Here is a 23,042-nt window from a genome sequence, read left to right on the forward strand (position 1 = left end):
ATTTGAGCGCGGGGCGCGAATTTTAAAACATTTTTCAGCCAAAACCTCGGTTTTTTAAAATTCTGTAACTTTTCGAATTTTAGCGCGAATCCAAAAATTCGAAAACATGGCTCTTCAGAATGACTTACTTGACTTATGAAAAATCTACATGCATAATTTTTTGAAAATTTAAAAATTTGAAAGAATTTATAATTTTAATGAATTTCAAAAACTGGCAAAAAAATTTGAAAATCAAATTTCGAGACAATGGGATTTTTCATAAGTCAGGTAAGTCATTCTGAAGAGACATGTTTTCGAATTTTTGGATTCGGGCTAAAATTCGAAAAGTTACAGAATTTTTAAAAACCGAGGTTTTGGCTGAAAAATGTTTTAAAATTCGCGCCCCGCGCTCAAATTAGCGCATTATGAAAAATGAAAAAATACGGGTATGCTTATTTTTGGTGGTAAACAAAATAAAATTTGTCCCAACCAGATCTGACAAGGGACACTCACGACCTGTCGTTTGAGTCCAGGGTACCCACTATGTATTTTAGAATCTACTAGGACCCCAGATGAAGGATTCATTCATATTTCCGTGTAAAACTCATATTTGACGCCATGGCGTGGCGCCAAACTTAAAAATTTGCATTTTCGACCAATTTCAAACCCCCATAACTTTTGCAGTTTATGTCAGATTTTCAAAATTTTATGCTTAAAATGATCACAAAAGTCTAAATTTTTAAGAAAAAAATAAAAATAAAAAATTTCTAATTTTTGAAATTTTTTAGCATTTTTTCGACGAACCCCCATTTTTAAGAAAATTACGAAATTTTGCGAAAAGTTGAAAGCAATAATTTTGGGAAAGATTTCATGGAATAAGAAAGTCGAACTCCTTGTCATGATTTTTACCAAATATTTTGAAAATCCGTCCAGGATTTCAAAAGTTATGGCGGTTTCAAAAATAAAAACATTCAAATTTGGCGAATTTGGCGCCACGGCACGACGCCAAATATGAGTTTTACACGGAAATATGAATGAATCCTTCATCTGGGGTCCTAGTAGATTCTAAAAAGCATAGTGGATATCCTGGACTCAAACGACAGGTCGTGAGTGTCCCTTGTGAGTTGTACACGTAAAATACTTGCATTGTTAGTGGGCTTCCTCATTGCGCCACTACCTTAAATTAAATCAAGTGTCAGGCATATTAATTTACACCTTATTTAACAATGACAAGGATATCTGACCAATTTTATCCACCCCAAAATAGTATTACTCCTTTGCAGAGCTCAGAGGATATCATGGATATTTGGAGGGTGGGGGTGCAGGGCAAGATTTTGGCCTGAATATGGATATACCTGTGTTTCTGCTGTTAAAAAACACCTGCACGAAATTAGTACATAAAAATGTTTTTCAACATTTAATAACACCCATCGAAAATCCGGAAAAGTGCATGAAAACGCATGAAAATGCACAAAAATCATTTACGTTCAAATAATATTAGAATAATGCAATTTTTTCAAATATTCTATTAATTGAGAAGCCTTTGCGCTATTGTACGATATTTTCTTTATTGTTTTAGAAGTTTAGTGTAAAACTATTTTTCAATTTTCATTTTTCAATACATCGGTAAGCCCTGACTCAGGTTAGATAGCGTGGTAAAGTTTCAAACTATTTAGATAACTGAATCTTACACCCATTTTATAGGGTAAAAAAATACAATATTTGTTAAAAATATGAAATTCCCTCCATAAATTGCATTTCATTTATTATTATGCATTTTTACACATTTTCGTGCATTTTTGTGCATTTTCGTGCATTTTTGCATGCATAAAAATAATTTCGTGCGCACAAAAGGAAACACTGGGATATACATATATCCAGATATTTGGAGGTTTTCACCCGATATCCGCCGAACTCTGCTCCCTTGAAACTATCGAGGCTAAAGCATCTTCCCAATTTTTCAGGGAGACGGAAATCTCTCCTCCATCAATTTTCTTCTCGCCACCGGCACGACGTCGTGTTTTTTCATGTAATTCTAGCCCATTCCGAAACGCGAGTTTGCACAGGGTTCCAATTTCCTGTTCCACACTCTTCTCCCGATGCAACAAGGCCGCCGTCCGGTTCGCCATGACGTACAAGATTTCCTCGCCGGGTTGCTCATGCCAGGCGGAACTGCAGGCCTCGATCAGTTTCCGCCTCTCCTTAATTGTGGGCAGGGTTGGGATATGGAGTGGTTTTGATAAACCAATCGGTCCTCCCAGACCGGGGGGAACGGTCCAATTTTTATCAGATGTGGCCAGCACGAGGTATCCGCCAGGTGTTGCTTTCACCAGATGAAGGATGATGAGATCGATTATGTTTTTGGGGACGCAGTCTGGAATGTAAATAAGTAAAAAAGGTTGTAAGAAATTCATGAAATTTTACGTGAATTAATTAATTAGGGGTATTTTGTCACCGGATGGTATTACATAAATAGTTGTTATTACTGTGAATATGACAAATTACTGCCAACGGCGGGGCTAAAATTGGCCAAATTCTCTACGCAGGAGGATACAACATACAAATTCTGCACATTACATACATAGTTGGGCAAATTTCTGCAGAATCATGCGAAACGGAAGGGCATGCAGAAAATAGTTTGCAAAAGTACGAAGGAAATTTTACAGTGAAAATATAGGGCCAATTTTCGCCTTCATTTTTTTCCCTTGGTCATAACACATGTATTTCTTCAAATTTCATTGTAATAATTTCCTAAAATTTTGTAAATTATTTTAGCCACCCCAACTCCAGCCCGGTAACAATGGATCACTTACTTACCATCAGGGTCTTTTGACTGTTTCCTTGTAGGATTTCTAGACAGGGTCATGTCAGTTCAAAAATTCTCCAAATTTTTTTTACAGATTTTAAAGTTTGAGAGTACGGACTATTTTTGCTGGGAGAACTTGGTTGTCAAGAAGTTCTCCCAGCAAAAATAGTCCGTATTCTCAAACTTTAAAATCTGTAAAAAAAATTGGAGACTTTTGAACTGACATGACCCTGTCTAGAAATCCTCCAAAGAAACAGTCAAAAGACCCTGCTTACCATAATCCAAAAAGATAATGACGGGCCTCTTCTTTTCCGCCAGGTTGAAAATTCCCCTCACATAAAAATCATCCCCTGGATAATAATCCCTATTATAGTGAGGTTTCTCTGCGACAATGTATCTCGTTCTGTGCCCAGTTTGAGTCTGAATTTCATTCCGAACCGCCCCCACGACCCGGGTAACTTTTCCAAGGTTTCCCCTAAAAGGGACAAATTTCGGCACTTTTTCCTCCAACTGGTCAGAAAGGGTGTAAAGGTCACTGTTTATGAATGGAGTGACGACGTTGTCTTGGAGAAACTGGGCCTGTTTTTGAAACCCTTCGGCCCGCAGGGTGTCAAAGGTGACGTTCAGATTTCCACCAGGGTCGCCAACATCCCAAGTAATGTGACACATTGAAACGCAAATTAGCATGAAGAGAGAGCCGGCAAAGATAAGAGGTAACCGATCTGAGGAGGATTTCTCGACCGTGGAGGGTTCTTCTTCCGTCTTGGTCATTTTGATTTGTACAAATTTTTGATAAGTTGTGTGAGATTTTGGAATTTTGGTGTTAAAGTTCACAAGGAGAAGAAGGTGGACGTGTGTGTTAGGGGAGTGAGTGAGTGAGAGTGGTGTCAAATTCATGCAGATGAACACTCCATAATTTGATACACTCTAAGAAACCCGGTGGATAAGTTATTACCAAGCGGAGTATCTATGTGACTCTACCGCATGGTAATTAATTTATTATTGAGTGGTAGATAATTAGTTACCAACTGGCAAAATATTTTCAAATTTCGCGATCGGGGTTTTTACTAGTTTGGTAACAAAATGTCTACCACTCAATAATAAATTAGTTACCATGCGGTAGAGTTACATAGATACTCCGCCTGGTAATAACTTAGTTACCGGGTTTCTTAGAGTGCAATAGATGAGCTTCTGACCAATAGTGACTCGTCTCGTACTTATTATGCACACTCAAAATAAGGTGGTAATGAATCATTCCCATGCGGAATCACTATGTGTCTCTACCACGATTTGTCGCAGAAATGGTAACAATAAGTTTAGGGAAATTCAAATTCATCACCAAATATTAAAGAAGTGATTAAGTTAAGTATTAAATTTGAATTTGGCTGAACTTATTGTTCCATTTCTGCGACAAATCGTAACCGACATGGTAGAGACACATAGTGATTCCGCATGGTAATGATTCATTATTATTTTGATTATTTTGAGTGTATCACTACCGAGGAATAAATGGAGTAGAAATTAAAAAAATTACTAGTGAGTAAGTACATAATGAATACCAGGGCAGTAACATCTCGTTACCGCAGCGTACATAAATATGTATACGACTCCACCAGATTTTTAAGAGTGTATTTACTATCCACAAACTTTGGTTCCCTTGTCGCTTGTTCCAATTTGCAAAGTGTAACCTTCGCAAAGGAGGAAAGCGTGTTATGATTGCCATTAAACGGAAGGGAGAAGGGTTGACCATAATTGAATTGAATCCTTGCCTCGTAAATTTTTAACCAGACGGCGGCTATGTATGTATTTATTTCTAACTTTTTCATACCAACTCAGATCGTACTAAAACTTCACAGACTGACATCCCATCTAAAAGCACGATCGCAAAAATTCAAACACAGTTTTTCATATTTAGCATATTTTCAGGTTTTCGTACATATTTTCCAGTATATTTCGAGTATTTTTCCAAATATAAATATTTAGTAGATATTTCGAAGCTTTATATGTAAAAATATTTTTCTTCATTCAGAAATTAAGGTTTCCTCAAAATTATATTTCATAAATGTAGTAGAAAGTTGAAAAACATTTTTTATGTGCATACTTTCGAGCTTTTTAGGCACATATTGCATACATATTTTGTGGAATTTACATAAGTACATACATATCCGCGCTCTGCTGATGTTCCATACTTTTATGGGAAACAGTATAAAATGCATGTACAAAGTGCTTAAAAGATTTTATTGTGCATCGGAATCTATATAAAACTATGTAAGTATGCGAGTCTAGTTGCTTTAATGGCGACCTAACTTGTTTCCGAAACAGTGCAATTAATTCGTTAGGAAACTTATCGTGATCTGACGGATTTCAAAATTTTATTGCGAAAAAATAAAATTACTTATCACTTAATTTCAAAATCAAATCAAAATTTGTTTGAAAACAACAAATTTTCAAATTGCATTTTTTTATGTGTAAAGCGTTTTTTTTTATTTTGGACTAGTTATTGAATTATAAACCGTATTTTTCACATACAGGCTACAGTTCAACCAATTTTAATAGTCTCAATTCCTTGAAAGCTTTCTGAGAGGTTATTTGATTTTCCAAAAACAATATAAAATAAACTGCCAGGAAACCTTTCAGATTTTTTTCGGACCAATAATATTTGCTGAACAGTATTAATTAAGTGGACCTTACGCGGAAAAGGATTGTCACCGTTTTTGGCGGTAAATCAAATTTACCAATAATTTTATTCCCACATTATTCGTAGTGCATCAAATAATCATTATCATTGACAAGTTGCGCCCACCCGAGGGAATCGGAGCAGGAGAAAGTTTTTGGTGAAATATTTACCGAAAAAATAATGTTGAGATGAAAGTGCGGATGAAACTTTTGCCTCGTTGACATCTTGTTTACGCGACATCCATCTTGTTCCCGAGCGAAAGTTGGACTACGAAAAGTGCAGATCACAAAATAACCAACTTGTTGAGAGCTCTCTTTTATGCAGAGTAATTTCTCTCTCGGAGAAAACACAACTTTCCCGAGTGACAGATTTCTCTTTGAACTTGGAGGATGTCCTGTTTATTCAGTCGAATATTAATTAATTAAAATTCTGGGCATAATTATGGGGGGGGGGGCAAAATTTAACATAAATTTTACTTTCACAAGTATTATATAATAAGTATCTATATATTTCTGGTTTGGACAGATTAACCATTTAAAGAGGACAAGTAAAAGTCAAGATGTCCATAATTCGTGTCACCAGGCGACAGTAGAGTTACCTTAATTCGTGAGGGAGCTTTATTTCTAAGGGATCATTATTCGTAACCAAAAATGCCAGTCAAATATGTTACTCCGTGACAACATTTTCATAAAAAATTTTAATTTTTAGCCCGACCCAAGGCTTATGTACCCGTGTTGTCCATCTGTACAATGATAACTCTTTTTAAAATTATCCGATCGACTTGATATTTTCCACACATATAGACCATCCAAATACACAACTCAAGTTCGAAGACAGTTTCGATCGGTCAAGTGGTTGGCCGGTAGGGGTCATATGGGTGTTGGGGGTCAAGGGTAACGAAAATTAAAAATTTGCGTGAAAGTTTATAATGACTAGCAATGGAAGAATATAACGTAGAATTAAATAGATTTTTATCTTGAGGTACCCTATAGGGTAAATGTTAATCCTAAGTTATTTCTCGACTCCATACTAAATTATTTCAGCTGATTATATCAATTTTAAGAAATCGGTGTGGACCACCCCCTAGTGTCCCTCTGCAAATTTTTGTTCATATTTAACTTCCTATTATTTCATGAGAAGGCAGTAAAGATCTCTGGTCCTAATTTCAGCTTTCCATGTTAATCCCTGAAAATTGGTGGGGGTCACCCCATAGGGTCCTTCCAGATGAAAATTTTCCAGATTCCAATGTATATTCTTCCATGAAGAGCGATAAGAAAACTAAATGCCAAATTTCAGAACGATATGACGATTTTGAAAAATCAGTATGGGTTAGTGGGTCACCCACCCTTCCAGATGAAAATTCTACCAATTTCATTTCATATTCTTCCTTTAGGCCCCATAAGCAACCTATCCACCAAATTTAAGTTAGATATGACGACTTTGAAAAATCGGTAGGGGTCACCCCATAGGGTCCCTCAAGATAAATTTTTCGAATTTGAGTTCATATCCTTCCTTTAGGACCCATTTACTCCTCTGCACCAAATTTGAGCTTTCTACGACAATTTCGAAATTTTGGTGCATAATTCCCAACCACCCAGATGACCCCTACGGGTCAACCAGTGGACCGATTTTGCCCATCTTCGAACTCGGTTCCTAACTTTGTCCAATATGCATCTGGTAAAAATTTCAAGTCAATCGGCCAACTCGTTCCAGAGTTGTCGAAAGACAGACGGACAGAAGGAGGAACGGACATGACAATTACATAAGCCCTGGTTCGGGCTAAAAACAAATGTCGACGTCATGAATTATGGCGAATTTGCCAGGGAACGACAAACGTCTACGTCACGAATTAAGGTAAGGTTTTCTGTGGCAACATATGTCGTCGTCACGGGTTATGGAGCGGATTTTGACGATGACATATGCCTTTGTCACGAATTATGGACAAGTCGCCAAAGCGACATATGCCACTTTCACAGATTAAATGGTTAAGGGGAATGATATTTGGTAAAATTATGTAAATTGAGCAAAGCGGGAAGGATAATTTGTAAATGAAAATTGAATTATGTTAGGCACAACGGGTGTGAAAATTCAACTTGAAAATTTGTCTGTAATTTTAAGATATTGTTTTCCTTGTAGAATAACCCTGTTTTATTTAAATAAGTGAGAAATATTATTAATTTAAATTCTGCTAATTATCCTGAGCGGAAGGGATCAATTTGAAATAGTTAAATGAGAAATATTAATTTAATTCAATTCTGTAAATTATGTTGAGTTGGAACCATACAATTATCAGTAAAATCAAGTTACGGTACTAAAAATTGAAGGCAAACATCAGTTTAAAATATTGAAACAATATTTTCCCAGTAATAACTATACTTGGAGAAATATTAATTACTCGAAATTCTCTTAATTATCACTCATAAAATATGTAAAAAAAAACTTTCCCCATAAAAGTGAAACTCGAGTAGAGAAAGACTATCGATTTGTCTCGTTTATAACTCGGTCATTAAAACGGGTCGACAAATACGAGGCAGAAACATAATCGACATTTTGGATTCTGCGAAAGTTTTGTCATTAGTGAAACAAGATGTGAAGGAACGAAGGCGCGTGTCCTTTTCCGGTTTAATTTATCCTGTGTTCAGCTTCCTTGACTTTGAAGGATCCACTTTTGTCTGTGAATTGGGGTCAGGCACGTCAAAATTTGGGAAAACTTTAAAAAAATAACCAGAAATTTTGAATTAGTTGGAAAACATAGATTTTTGTTCTCAGATTAATTTGATAAATCTCCATTTTCAAAAATAATCCTGCTTGCTCGAGATCTATAACACGAAATTGGATAAACTTGGCAAAATCGAAATAAGTTAACATCAATTTTTATTTAAAAAAAACTTTGTTTAACAAATCATTAGACAGTTGCTCCAAAATTTATTTACTAAATTTTCATTTTCGATCATCCTGAACATCCATGACATTTTTATATTAATCACTTGGCATGAGTACGCCCATTACTGTCAGAGAGGAGAAAACGTCTGATGATGCAGACGAGGAGAAAGTGTGTAAAGCAAGGAAACAAAAGTTTTACGGCTGGGCGAGTTTGTTCCCCGGCCTCCAAATTATGAGCGTCTAATGAGATCCTGCTTTTGGCTGTAGAAATGTATGCATTTGACGAGAAAATTTTCTAGGTCAAAAACCAGAGCGGGAAAAATTATACATTCGGTAACGATTTCTCAGTAAAATCTCGAACTCCCTAAAAAATAACTTTCCATCATTAAGTTTACACTGGAATATGTACACAAATTCTTCGTAGATTTTTGCCGATCTATTAACAACCATAGTTTTAAATTTTCAAATAGAATTTCTAAAGCGTCTAAGTCGTACTATCACTATGTAAAACAAGCTTCAAACTTAAATTAGAAACACGGGATAAACTATTGTTTTTAAGTGACAGAATTTATTTGGTTGCAAAAATTTACTGGGGAGATAGTGCCTTTGACCCTTGGCCATGAAGGGTGTCGAATATTGGCTTGGCCTTACTTTTGAGGTTTTTTGTCGATTGAAACTTACAGAATTTAAAAATGCCGTTTGTGTGGAATTATCAAAAAATTTGTTTCGGCCGATGAGCAACCTGTTTGGATGTACAGAAGGGTTTGGCATTTTGGTGGATACGAATTTGACCTTGAATAACCCCGGAACTGTTTGTCGTAGCGGGTCAAAATTTTGAACAGACGAGCACGTTATCCTCAAATAGTTGTGTGCAAAAATTCAACTCTCTACTTTCAAAAATGCCTCCCCCACAGCCCCCAGAAGTTGAGAGAGTCATTTTAACTTTTTCCAAACTCCGTCTCAAAAATTTGGTCTCCATAGAAAAAATTTTATTTTCAAATCTTCGAACCCAAAAAAGTCTATTTGACTTATGTCAGGGCATTTTACAGGTATTTCACTATCCGAAATGATTTTTATCCCCATTCTAGGTTCAAGGTCGTTTGCATTATCTTGAGTCAACGTTGTCGTTTTCGAAGTCGCTGAGTCATTATGAAAAATCACCTTATTTATTTTTTCACCGTGTAATTTAGGAAAATGTTATTCTAAAAGTGATTTCAAAACGCGGTCCACATCATACTTTGCAGATACGTTCACTTTTTGGGGGACTTTGATAACTGGGAGGATACCACGACCGGACATTGCACCCACAACCATAAAATGTTTGAAAAAGTTCTCCTCACTGAAAACCACCAAATTTCTTGAATTTTTTTTCGGCATTTGTCGTGTACTAAGCTCTTCGAACCCAATTAGTAACTTGTAGGGAAAATAGTTCTTCGTCAATTGTCACCAATAACGCACTCTTATTCATGAACAGAAAATTTAAATAACATTTTTTGCAAACACGGGCGAGATTTTTTCTGGAACAAGTTGAAATGACTGTCTCAGCTTCTGGGGGCTGTGGGGGAGGCATTTTTGAAAGTAGAGAGTTGAATTTTTGCACACAACTATTTGAGGATAACATGCTCGTCTGTTCAAAATTTTGAACCGTTACGACAAACCGTTCCGTGGTTATTCAAGGTCAAATTCGTATCCACCAAAGTGCCAAACCCTGTATTGATAAACATTTCTAGCATAAATTTTTAGTATGGCGTCTAACATGAACTATTGTTGTGAACTTTTGTTATATTTTCAATATTCCAAAAACTTATTTTTAAGAAGAACATTTTGTAGTATTTAAATTTTCCAGTCAATGTGAATATAAAAATTTTCTAAAAAAACTGAAAAAATTTGAGGGAATAAAAACTAGTAAAAGTCAAAATGTAATAATCTACAAAAAAAAACTCAAAATTATGATGGCATTAAAAATCCAAAATTTCCACAGAATAAATTCTCACATTGATAGAACTATTATATTTCAGAGATCCCAACCTCAACGAGCCCACTGCTCTGGGCTTATCTTCCTCCTCCCATCACAACGATCCTGACCATTACTCCCCCTCCGACGACTGGGTCGTTCTTGGACCAAATTCCCACGAGCAGAGAGACCAACGGCGCCGAATTCAGGCTCCCCAGCCGTGGGAAAGTTACGAACCCGTGGGTCAAGCTTACCTCAGTTTGGGAGCCAAGCCAAGGCTGCGGAATCATTACCGCGGTCATAAAATGGCCCTTTGGTTGAATCTGATTCCTCAAATTCATCTGCCCGGCGGGACAGACGTCACTCTCAACCATCACGCCTTCCCCGACGATAATCCAAACCTTTACATCGGTAAGTAAACGAGGTGAAAAAGGTGAAGAAGTTTTTTCTGGGAGAAAGTGGGCACAAACATGGGGAGAAAGCAGCTAAGAAATAGAATATTGAAAGATCGAAACTCTTAAAAATGTGAAAATTGGTAATAGTTTGCTGAGCTGCCGTTGGTTACGATGTTATCGAATTGATAAAAATAGGAGGTTAGGTACTGGCATAACTTTTGCCTTGAGTCAATTTTTTGTCCGTACATTTATTTTTCCACACAGATAATCTGTGACAGATTTGGAATTATTGTTTTTAACAATTTTTAACTACACAGAAGCAAAAACGCCTGTTACAAAATTCATACAGAATTAACAGATAAATTATATTTCACAGATACGTCGCCAGCTCTAAAGCGCTACAATTATTTGAGTTTCTTAAAAAAAATTATCTTTTTGACTTATTTCAAAACTGTTAAATTTCCGTAGCACGCATAGAATTGTCTACCAACTCGGTAGTGCCAAATCGGTAAAAACAAGTCGCAAAAAAATATGCCAATACGGACTCCTTTAGCAAACTAAATACAGTTATGTCGTAATTCAAGACTCTTGAAGCTTTAACTTTTTTTTACTGGATAGGTAAAACTATTTGCCACTACCCGATTGGTAATAAACTGGTTCCAAAATTTCTATGAGTGTCGCCTCCCTCGCCTTGAAAATGAAATCAAGGAATTGTCTCCCTCATCAATAAAATATTATTATTGGACCCCACTTTCCCCTCAGTGGATTGGATTGGTACTTTCTCTCATTTAAAAAAAAGTGAGTTTGACTCTGATTTTATTTTATTGCAGGTCCGGTTCGCCCATTATCTGCTTACTCGTTGGGTGAGCAGGGACAAAGCCCAGGTTTTGGAATTATGGTGGCCCAGCCGCAGCCGGGCGGACCGCAGACGGCGTCCCCAGGGGCGTCATTGACCACCACCGAATGCCTCGAGTCCACAGAATCACCTCTCTCCCAGGGCACCAGGGACAGCGTCCTGTGAGTTTTTACGAAATCCTCCCGTTTTATTAGCCCTTTTCAAAATTTTAAAAGGCTTGAATCCATGAAATGATGAGAGAGAGAGAGACCGAGGTTGAATGAGGTCAGTTTGAAAAGAGAGATTTTATCGGGAGGAGAGAAAAACCAGGGTTTCGGACGGATTGATATTAGATGGAGAAATTTTCGAACGTGATATTTTAAATTGTTGGAATTTAGATAATTTTTTAATTTGTTGTGAAAATTTTGGATGCCTGGTTTTAACCATAATAAAATTTAACGAAACCAAGCTTAATGTTCTTAGAAAAATGGTGCTTCACAAATTTTTGGAAATCTGAATCTATTCAATTATTTCAAATTTTCGGTGCATTGCTAACAGGTTTATATACCGGTCTTGGAACCAATATGCATCTTTAATTTGATATAACGATATAAAATTATCAAAAAAGACTTCAATGACGGCAAACAACTTCAAAATTAAAAAAAAATTAAATCCTCAGAAACTTTTCGTCACCTAACAAATAAGTATTAAAAATTCAGAAATTCCATTTGTTTTATCATAAAATCCGGAAATGACTATTTCAAAATTACCAAACTTATAAACAACTCCAAATCACAAAAATTACATGAAAATTTCCTAAATCTTTATACTACATTCTACTCCAGTTAATAAAAATAAGGTTGAGGTGTGCAAAATCACAAAATTTCCACTTCCTGAAACCCTACCTCACTTTCCGCACTAAATTCATGAGTGGACTTTCTCTCTTCCAAACAAGACGGAGCGATTAGATTCATTGTGTTTCAGTGTAAAATGGTAGTTTTCTCTGCACGGTGAGAGCAAAGTGCGTGGCTGGCAGTGGGCGGACGAGGACGATGGTCAACTCAAAGAGAAAGCAGCTAAAAAGAGCTGAAGGCTAAGACTCCCTCGAGATTTGGATTTACTTTGGACTCCAGTGTCCACTGGTTTGTGTGGACTTTGGAAATTTGTGTGTTTGTGTCTTTTCCATCGGATTGGGGGTCTGGCTAAAGGATGTCGCAATGATTGAAAGACCTGATAAATAATTTGGTAAAAAAATTGAAAATGGATCGTAAATTGTGAAAGTTGCATAGAATATTCGAGCATTTTTATGAAATGTTCTTACATTTTTCGGAAAGTGTTTGTTTGACCCTTTTTTACGAGCCGTGGGAATTTCTCCCTTTTTAGTTTCCCCCCCAAAAAACAACAGAAATCGAATCCACAAGTTTGGTACGTAATTGAATTGAATTATTTCAAAATTTACCAAATTTATAAATATTTGGGACCCAGTTTAGTTGATACAGATTGATCTCAAATTTGAACTTTGCGGTAAACAAGTGTACCAATTGATGATTACCAAATTGGTAAACTCCGTAGTAAATTGTTACTTGTTTATTGAAGGTTGAAAAATTATTCAGGCAACCAGCAGTACTTTCAGTAATAAATTCAGTTTTGTTACCGAATTATTTCCAGTGTAATGAAACGGCGCATTAAATTGATGACAGAAGTTCCGCACGTCCCCTGGGATGTGAAGGGACAGGAATATTATCTGTCCAACAGTTGTCATGGCGGAGAGCAGCGAGTGAAAGCAGGACGGATTTTGTGAGCCAGGCAGTTTATTTATGTCATGTTCAGACTCCAGGCGTTCTTGGTATATGGCTCATAATACATATTCAAATATGGAAAATGTACATAAAGGGAGAAAATTTTGAAATTGGAATAAATTTCATTTGAGGGATTTGCACACTCGAAATAAATTGGTATCAAAATCGTCACCGCGTGCGGTCACTATGTGGCTTACGACATTGGCTAAGATTTTTTACCACTGAAACGTAACACTGATTTTTAGAGAGATTCAAAATTGTTACCACATTTTAATAAGTCTCTAATCGGAAAGTGTCACATTTGACTTTCGCGAAAATTGTTGTTGCTGTTCGGGAGAAAATCTTTATCATCCTGGTAGTTCCACTTGTAGGGACTGACTACACGAGGTAACGATTTTGTTACCAGCTTATTTTGAGTGTGCATATTGAAGGTGAGGCAGTTTGAGGAGTGTTTAAAGGGTCAGGATCTCCTCGTCATGTTTGTAATTTTAACCTGTAGAATTGGCTAATTGTCAAAAAGTTAGGTCTTTCGTATTTCTTCTGTCCGAAGAGAAAGTTAAACTTAACATGGTATATAGGTGACTTGGGACGTGTACATATGTTTCATTTAACTCTACGAATAAATTGAAATAAAAAATTTTAAACTGCTATTATAAAGTTGAAATTGGTATCATTTTAAAGAGCTGTACCCACTGATCATTAAGTTACAAAAATTATCCCCACAATTTCGCAATTTTGATAGTTCTCACCAATTTTAAAGTTAGACTTTTGCGATTAAGAAATCAAGTGTAAAAGGAAGTAGCTGGTGGTGCCCATTCCTGCTCCTGCTGCTACTCATTCTTCCCACCCCCGGACAAATTTCTTTTTTGTGGACGGATCTGGTCGTGTGGACAAGTTTTTTACCCTAATTTGTTAGGGGGAGGTGGATTACCACACCAAGGGAGTGACCTGAGTATGATCGTCACTCTTTTCGCTTGTTGGCCCACCTCCATGCTCTTTAGAGAGCCTTTATAGGCAAGATACATATCTTCACCATTTTTTTTTTTTTCATTTGAGAACCTGAAATAACCTTGTAAATTACTCGTGTGAAACAAATCTTTACATGGACGTCTTAAAGAAGCAAATGGAGGGGATGGAGGCGAACATTCTGAAGCATCAAGAAACACTGTCGAAACAACTCTCTGACGTGGTTAAGGACCTTGGCGCTTGGCGCGAAAAAATGGAAGGAGAAATATCTTCCTTGAAAGAGGGTCAAACTACAATGGAGGCGAGGATAACCGGTGTCGAAGAAAAACTCTCACGTGAATCAATTAAGGACACGCTGCTGCAAGAAGTAAGAGAGGAGTTCGTCGAGCAAAAGCAGAGGCTAATCCGGATGTGCAATATTATTCTGATGGGAGTGCCTGAATCGACGGAAGGGTTGAATGTTGCGGCACAATTAATGAAAGTAATTGTACCTGAATGGGTGGGTCCTCTACACGACAACCGAATTGGTGACCCTGAAGGAAGAAAGCCTCGTCCTATCCGGATTAACTTATCCACAGTTCAGCAAAAAAACCAGGCATTAAAAAACTGTTCTATGTTGAAGGACAGGACCGAATTTAAGACCATCTCAGTGCGGAAAGATCTAACACGTCAAGAGCAAACGGAATGGAAGGAAAAATCTAAAGCGAGGGTTGTAAAAGGGACGGGTGCAACATCGTCTGAGCGGATGGCCACACGACTTTCAAAGCGGAAGAATGACGGTGAACTAGACTCCCAACAATCCAAGATACATCGAGTGGATGTGACAAGCATGGAAACAAACTGACTAGCAGCTAAGCGTACTATTTTAATTGGTCATCAAAATGTTCGATCTTATAACCATAAGTTTAGTAGTATTTTGCAGATTTTAAATGACTTTAACCTTGTCATTTTATGTTTAACAGAAACATGGTTTAGACCTGACAGTGAGTATTGCATTCCCACAAACTTTGTAATGTACAGAAAGGACCGATCTACTCGAGGGGGTGGAGTTGCAATATTGGTGAGAAATGATTTAAAAGTAAATGAAATATCCTTAGCTAATATTGACTGGTCAGATCCCTCTTGCTTAGAATATTTATGTTTATCGATTCAAGTGTGTAATATGAAATCTATTGTAATTGGTTGTTTCTATCGACCAGAGCATAAGAGTGCAGATTTTCCTAATCTGGATAAAGTAATGTCGTACTTAAGCAGGGGGAAAAGAAAAGTGTTCATTTTGGGTGACTTAAATGTAAACATGGCAGAAAATAGTGAAAAAGGGAATAAACTTAAATATATATTGGAGGCACATGGGTTGAAACAAATTGTAACTACTCCTACTCGGGGTGGAAATTTGCTAGATTTGATAATTGTCAAACAAACTCAATCTGTAGATATTACTGCTTGTTATGTCACTGAGCAAGCGATTTCTGACCACTGTTTATGTATAGTAAACTCAAATATAAGACCTCAACCTAACAATAAACTTGTGATGTACAGGCGTAACTTTAAACATTTCAATCGTGATGGTTTCTGCTCTAAATTTACAAAAGTTATTCAGGACGGAGTTGACCTCTCAGATTGTGATAAATTTATAAACTGTATTATTTCTTTATACGACAGTGAGGCGCCCATACAACGAACAATTTCACTGTCTAGCAGAAAACAAATAATAGTGTCCTCAGGTTCCAGGCGCTTGATAAAGCAGCGTGAATACCATTACAAGTTGTGGAAAAAGTGGGGGTCCGAGTACAACAGACATGAGTACAAATCGTTAAACCACTTTGTCGCAAAGTCGCTCAAGAATGATGTGTTAAAGAGTACAGACCGCTCAATTAAAAAGTTCGGTGTTTGGGCTACATTAAAAAATTTTGGGTTAAATTTTGGAAAAATCCAGGGAAACATTAGCGATTCTAACTTAATTAATGAGTACTATTGTAACTTAGGTTTTCCACCGGGTGTGACACCCTATGACACGTTATTATGCCAGGATTTGAAGAAGGATAACCTAGAACGTTTCTCTGTCAATAAAGTTACGTCATTTGATATGTACCGAGCGTGGAAGAGTCTGAAACACAAAGGCTCGAAATCCCCTGATCCCACCGGTATCTTTAAATATATGCTAAATAATATTTTCTCTCTCCCTATTGTAAATGAAACATTACTGTCACTAATTAACAAGTCTTTTGTATCTGGTTTAGTGCCAAATGCGTTGAAATGTTCCAAAGTAGTCCCAATTCCAAAGACAAACTGTGCAAAGGATCCCTGTAATTTAACCTATTTCAATTACCTCAAATATTCTGTCACTAATGGAAAAAATTTATAGCAATAAGTTGGAGGATTTTATCGAGAAAAATAGGACCTTGTCAAATCGGCAGTTTGGTTTTCGGAAAGGGCATAGCACGGAGCACTTAGTGTTAGCATTAACTGATAAGATAAAAATGATGATCGATAAGGGCTTTATTTGTGCTCTAATTAGCACAGACTTTGCAAAGGCCTTCAACTCTGTTCCTCGTGGTAAATTACTCGAGAAATTATGGGCAAAGTATAAAATATCTGATCACTGGCTCCGTGACTACTTAACCAACCAAGTACAGTATGTAAGTGTAAATGGTAGTAATTCGAAAATTAAGCGCACTTTGGCAGGAGTCCCCGCTGGCAGTATACTTGGGCCAAGACTGTTCTCTTTCCAGTTAAACGACCTACCTGAAGTCTTGAGTGAAGGTGAACCATTTTATTTTGCTGATGACAATTATTTTCTTTTTATAGGGAGGGTGCAGGAGCTGGAGCTACTAAAAACTAGAATAAACGCGGACATGAATAATCTAGCCAAATATGTTGAACTAAATGGTATGACCCTGCACCCTGATAAAACAAAATTGTTATTACTTGGTACTCCTCAAAATCTCAAGCAATTAAACACATTTAGTTTTACTCTATTAGATACTGTGATAAGTTGTTCAGATAGGCTAAAGTGTGTGGGATTTATTATTGATCCAAACCTAAGCTGTAAATTTCATGTTGAACACCTGTCAAAAATAGCATATTTTAGGATCAGATCATTGTACTCTGTTAAACAATATTTTTCTAAAAATTCGCTAGCAATTATTGGTACGGCAGTGGTATTGTCAATTTGTAGCTATATGGTTTGTGTATGGGGTCGAACATACGATAAATACTTAGGTGTTGTTGAAAAAGTTATAAGGTCCCTTGCTAGATTAGTGTTGTCCAAACGTAAGTTTGATCCAGTGGCTTCAGACATAAAAATGAACTAAAGTGGATGTTTCCCAAAGACTTGTGTGACTTTAGGACACTATGTATAATGTTTAAAATAATTAAAAATATTTCTGTTCCATATTTTGACGAGTATTTTACCAAAATTTGTGATGTTCACAATCATGACACCAGAAGATCTCATAATGCTCTGGTTAGCTCTGTTAAACCGAGGACCTCTCATGGTCTAAATACTTTTAATTTTGCTGGTGTAAATTTATGGAATGGTTTGAACGAAGAGCTAAAATTCGAGTCAAGCTACGCTGTTTTCAAAAACAAACTGAAGTCCAGCTATGTTAACTGATATTCGTTGATTAATTATCCAGCATCACTTCTAAACCGCTCTCTTACTCTAATACTTAATTTTAGGTATGTATGTACTTGTACCTTAGTTGAAATATTTGTAACTAAAGGACTGACTGGCTTGATCAGGTAATTTCCCATGTGCAATGGGGTCTGACAAGTTTATAATGAAAATTATGTGTTTTTAAAACTCTTTTTTGGATTAAATAAATCATGCTAAATATCAAAAAAATATCAAAAAGTTAAACTTGCAATAGTGTATTAATTTTCCTAAAATTTTTAAATTAGGATTAAATTTTCCTAAAATTTTGAAATTCTTCATTCCTAGATAATTATTACAATCATATTAAATGGAATTTTTGTATAAATTACTAGAATAAATTTGTTAAATGTATAAATTTGTTAAATTTGTAAATTTGTTAAATTTGTAAATTTGTTAAATTTGTAAATTTGTTAAATTTGTAAATTTGTTAAATTTGTAAATTTGTTAAATTTGCTAAATTTGATAATTTGTAAATTTGTAAATTTGTTTGTTGGTAGTAACGGAAATGTTGAAATAATTACAGAAAGTTTATAATTTTTGCAAATGGTTTAACTCCGTATTTGAAATTTTGATAAAAGTATGATTTCCAAAACATTAGTTAAGATGAAAGTCGCTCCTCTCCTAATTTAGGAGTCCTAAATAATATTTGCAGAAAAAATATTAATATAAGACTTATGGGGAAAGCTTCGTCGTGAAATGAAATTTCTACCAATGATGATTTACAAACTTACTGGTATCAACCCTCTCTAGAGCTGTGCGTAGGGCCGGGTTTACCCTAAAAAAACCCTACCCTACCCTATAGGGTTTTGGGCGGGCCGGGTTTTTTGCCCAGGAAATTCCAGTCGGGCCGGGCGGGTCGGGCTTTTTCCAGTAGGGTTTTGGGCGGGCCGGGCTTTTTTGTAGGGCTTCGGGCTTTTTAATTTACCCTAGTGATAAAGTACAATATGGCAATTTGAAACAAAACTTCGTAGTTTTATATAGCCTCAGCTACAGCGGAATTGTTTATCTGTAATCCTATGGAGTTGTTTTCACTGGTTGGCTGTTTCATTACACGAATCAATTTCATGAATAAATAAATCTCAACTGTAAATCACATCAGTGAGATTAAGACCAAATTATAAATACAGTTCTATTAAATACAAGGGCTTAACTCAATTTTTGTTTAAACTAAAATAACTCAAATTTAGCAAATATTGATAATAATATGCATTGGATTTGTCCACCATTGCATTTTTTATTAATACCTAGTGTGCATGTCTAATCGAGTCTCTGAAAGCCTTAGCAAGTGCTGGTTTTTTAGGATAAATACGTGCAGAACTGCACATGGGTGGGTTTACAGTAAAAAAGCCCTACCCTATAGGGTTTTGGGCGGGCCGGGCTTTTTCTCAGAAAAGCCCTATAGGGCCGGGCGGGCTGGGCTTTTTCCAGTAGGGTTTTGGGCGGGCCGGGCTTTTTTTCCAGAAAAACCCAGTAGGGCCGGGCGGGCCGGGTTTTTTCCAGTAGGGTTCTGGGCGGGCTGGGTTTTTAAAAAGCGGGCCCGTGCACAGCTCTAACCCTCTCTTTTCTCGTTCTTGGAATTATTTTGATCTTCAAAATGAAAAACTGCAAAAAAGGAACAGAAAAAATAAGGTGAACGAGTAAAAGAGACACTTTTATTTTGCAATTTTACAATTTTGGTAAACTTATGACATTAGGAATTTTTTCCCCTGGTCGGTTAAATACAATTGCAAAATTCACACAGTTCTTGGTAAATTAGTCCTCCGTAAATTCTCAAAACTTTTACATTTTACAAATATCTCGGAAAATTAGCTTAAATTTTTGCAAATTTACTCAAATCAAAGGGGTCCTAACTTATCTCACAAAATTTACCGATTTTATAAAGTTATCATGCAAGCATTGCATGAATTGCGTTAATGTACTGATATCAAGTCTTAAAACCAAAATGACAAGAATGCGATCCATCTATCGCTGTAAAATCAGTTACATAATTTGTGCACGGTGCCAAATCGTGCTTCAACCTTTTGCTACTTTTTCCTCCCCCGGAACTCCACTCTTGTCACAATTGTCTCGTCTTATCTTAGTCTGAATTGAAACGGAGAAAGTCAGAAATGGAACACTTCCTCTTCTTTGTGAGGAGACCAGGGTTGCGGAAAATTGTGCTTTTGACATTTATTTTACACCGATTTTGCCAGTTTTTGTATAATTTTTCCCAATTGAGACAAATATTTACTCTTAAAATCAGGCTTGAATAATTATGCTCACTTAACGGTTATGGGATTGCTATGACCTTAACTAATCGCTAAAAAAAAATTTTTGAAACATTTCAACTCCAATGCCACTTTTAATTTGACAATGCACATTACAAGAATCGAAATATAGGTTGTACTTGACGATACGACTAATTTATTTGTAACTAGAGTAGAGGCCCGTTCAAGAACGGGTTCTAGGCCCCCAGAGGGGGGTGTGCCCATAGCGCAAAATCCCTAAACTTTAAATAATTTCCAGTAGAGACTTTGTCCCTTGTCATAGCGCATACATGCATCAAATTGCCCAAGTCATGCTGTATTTCAATTTCCCTGGTTACGGAACAATCTGATTTCCCCCTGTGGGAGTGGCTGGATAGCTAACCACTTAAATTCTCACGTTCCACGCTCCCATTAACTTCCACAAACCCCGTTAACTTCCACAAACCCCGTTAACTTCCACAAACCCCGTTAACTTCCACAAACCCCGTTAGCTTACACAAACCCCGTTAACTTCCACAATCCCCTTTAACTTCTACAATTAACGCCAAGCTATTGACGGCATTGAATTCAGCGTCAAAAATACATTGGAATTGATATGCGACATCACGAATAAGCCATATTTGAACCCCACGGTCACGGGAAGGTCACGGGGGCCTCGCAGGTCAAAACCATTGGCGGCGTTGGATTCAGCGTCAAAAATACATTGGAATTGATATGCGACATCACGAATAAGCCATATTTGAACCCCACGGTCACGGGAAGGTCACGGGGGCCTCGCAGGTCAAAACCATTGGCGGCGTTGGATTCAGCGTCAAAAATACATTGGAATTGATATGCGACATCACGAATAAGCCATATTTGAACCCCACGGTCACGGGAAGGTCACGGGGGCCTCGCAGGTCAAAACCATTGGCGGCGTTGGATTCAGCGTCAAAAATACATTCGAATTGATATGCCACTCGCTGTGGGTGGAGTTTCTCAAACTAAAATAATTAATTAATAGTGTTTATCACGGTCGCTTATCATGATAACCACTATTGATGAGTGACGTATGTATGTATGTATACTGCTCACTCAGTGTACATTTTCATGCATGCATTCATTCATGCAATGTGGTGGTGGTGGTGGCTCCGCTTTTTTCTTTGTCTCCTCTACTCTCCTCTCCTCATTTGCATTATTAGCCACAGGCAGGCCATGGAAGAGAAATACTTACAGATCTTAATACAAAATCTCTCATATATGCAGGCAGGCAGCCAGGGATCATACTAACGCTTTATTATTGTGGATGTATATTTTCTAAAGTTCATGAATTAGGTATGAAAAATTCGAAACTCAATTTATTCTTCTTTCCACTCTACAATTCAATTTGGAATTTGATTCTCTGTTTTTCTGTGTGCTACGTGCCAAACCCTGGTTTTTCTATTATTTGGTAATTCTTCTCAAGGATGCTTCAGATGCGGATCGGATGCATTGAGTGAGTTTATTTTAGAGAGATCTGATCCCAATTTGAAGATGGTGGTGGAATCGTGACACGTACATGTTCTGAGGTCAGTCGGCCAGTTAGTTTAGTGTCAAAGTGGGACACTTCTCTTGGAACTAAATTGGGACGAAATTTGGGCTCCTATTTACTTTCACCTTGCAGTAAATTGGATCAAGTTAGTGGAATGAGGAGGCTGTCGTGATGTTCACGGGTTTTTCAATTATTCCCTATTTTTGTCTTGATTGCTTTCACCTGGTGAAAGAAGTCAGATACTTTTTTAGGTGAAGAAAGTCACCCATAAATTTATAAATAAATTAAATTCGTGATAAAAGCGAGAGTGGAATTTAATTAATTTGTAAGTAATTGAATGTTTATTTGGTGGAATTACATTTTTGTGAAATTTGTGAAATTTTTCCTAAATGTTTAAACTCCTCATTTGTTGAGCTTCCATCAACTTGTTTCAGAAGGAGAAAGCGATTACTTGACTCAAGATTATGTAAAAATTTTAAATACTTTTTCAATTTTTTGTAGATTTTTCAAAACTTGAAAACTTCACATAATAAAACTGATCGAATTAACATGTTTATTTTCACTGTTATTTCTGAGTGGAAAACCTTTCCATAAAAAACAACAAATTGTGTACTTTGGATAAAAATGATTTCAAGTTTCAAAAACTGACTAAAAATTGAGAAAATTTTATTTTCTTGATTTTTTCAGGCGTATTGATTCGAACGAGGTTGAAGTGGAAATTCGTGGTGGGGGTGGCGAATCGGTGGTTCCGCTTTCTTCGTCCCCCGGAATGACGGGCACGAACGAGTACGACTTCACCACCGCGCTCACCGTCACCATCACCGTCGGCGTCGCTCTCATCGCGCTCAATTTGGTGGTCTTCTCGGCCATCATGTGTCACCGGAAGAGGGCCATCCCCACGAACAACGAGGGTGGCGGGGGCGGACGTGACAGTGACGAGGTGGACGAAAGTGGGAGAAGTTCTGGGGGTGGGACACCCCAAAAAGGTGGAGTCGCCCAGTATCAGCAAGCTCAGGTGATTAGAGGAACTTTTGTTGATACACGGTAAATAATTTGGTAATAAAATTGGTAGCTTTACCGAGTTGGTAACTTCTTGGGAAAGAAGTTTGTGTAACCAATGGTCATAACAAATTTGTACGAAATTTGAATTTTCTGCAATTCTTTCACCTATTGGTGACGAGACATTTACCAATTTGAATTCTGTCGACTAATTTCATCAAAAATTTTGGTGTAAAATAGTTACCCGTCGGTAGCAAATTGTTACCAATTTCAGTAGTACGGAATGTAACATGAAAACTTTATTTGAATTTTTTCTGCCAGAGTAATTAGTACCC

At 36.9% G+C, this 23,042-nt stretch overlaps 2 protein-coding genes across 2 annotated transcripts in view; one reads left to right on the forward strand and one right to left on the reverse strand.

Annotated features, from left to right (window-relative positions):
- LOC110858818 (neuroligin-1) overlaps positions 1–23,042 on the forward strand; it is a 128,281-nt gene that overhangs the window by 97,956 nt on the left and 7,283 nt on the right. The window contains exons 9-11 of the mRNA XM_035858935.1: positions 10,364–10,710; positions 11,525–11,711; positions 22,396–22,723. Of these exons, the coding sequence (XP_035714828.1) occupies positions 10,364–10,710; positions 11,525–11,711; positions 22,396–22,723 (862 nt within the window). The remainder of the gene's footprint in view (positions 1–10,363; positions 10,711–11,524; positions 11,712–22,395; positions 22,724–23,042) is intronic.
- Positions 1,067–3,642, reverse strand: LOC118438501. Its single transcript, XM_035858936.1, has 2 exons — positions 3,061–3,642; positions 1,067–2,353 (listed from the first exon to the last, which is right to left on the reverse strand). The coding sequence occupies exons 1-2, from the start codon at positions 3,554–3,556 to the stop codon at positions 1,875–1,877; spliced, it is 975 nt and encodes a 324-aa protein (XP_035714829.1). The 5' UTR covers positions 3,557–3,642; the 3' UTR covers positions 1,067–1,874.

The sequence above is a fragment of the Folsomia candida genome, unplaced genomic scaffold (assembly GCF_002217175.1).
Source record: "Folsomia candida strain VU population unplaced genomic scaffold, ASM221717v1 Fcan01_Sc022, whole genome shotgun sequence".
NCBI classification, from domain to species: domain Eukaryota; kingdom Metazoa; phylum Arthropoda; class Collembola; order Entomobryomorpha; family Isotomidae; genus Folsomia; species Folsomia candida.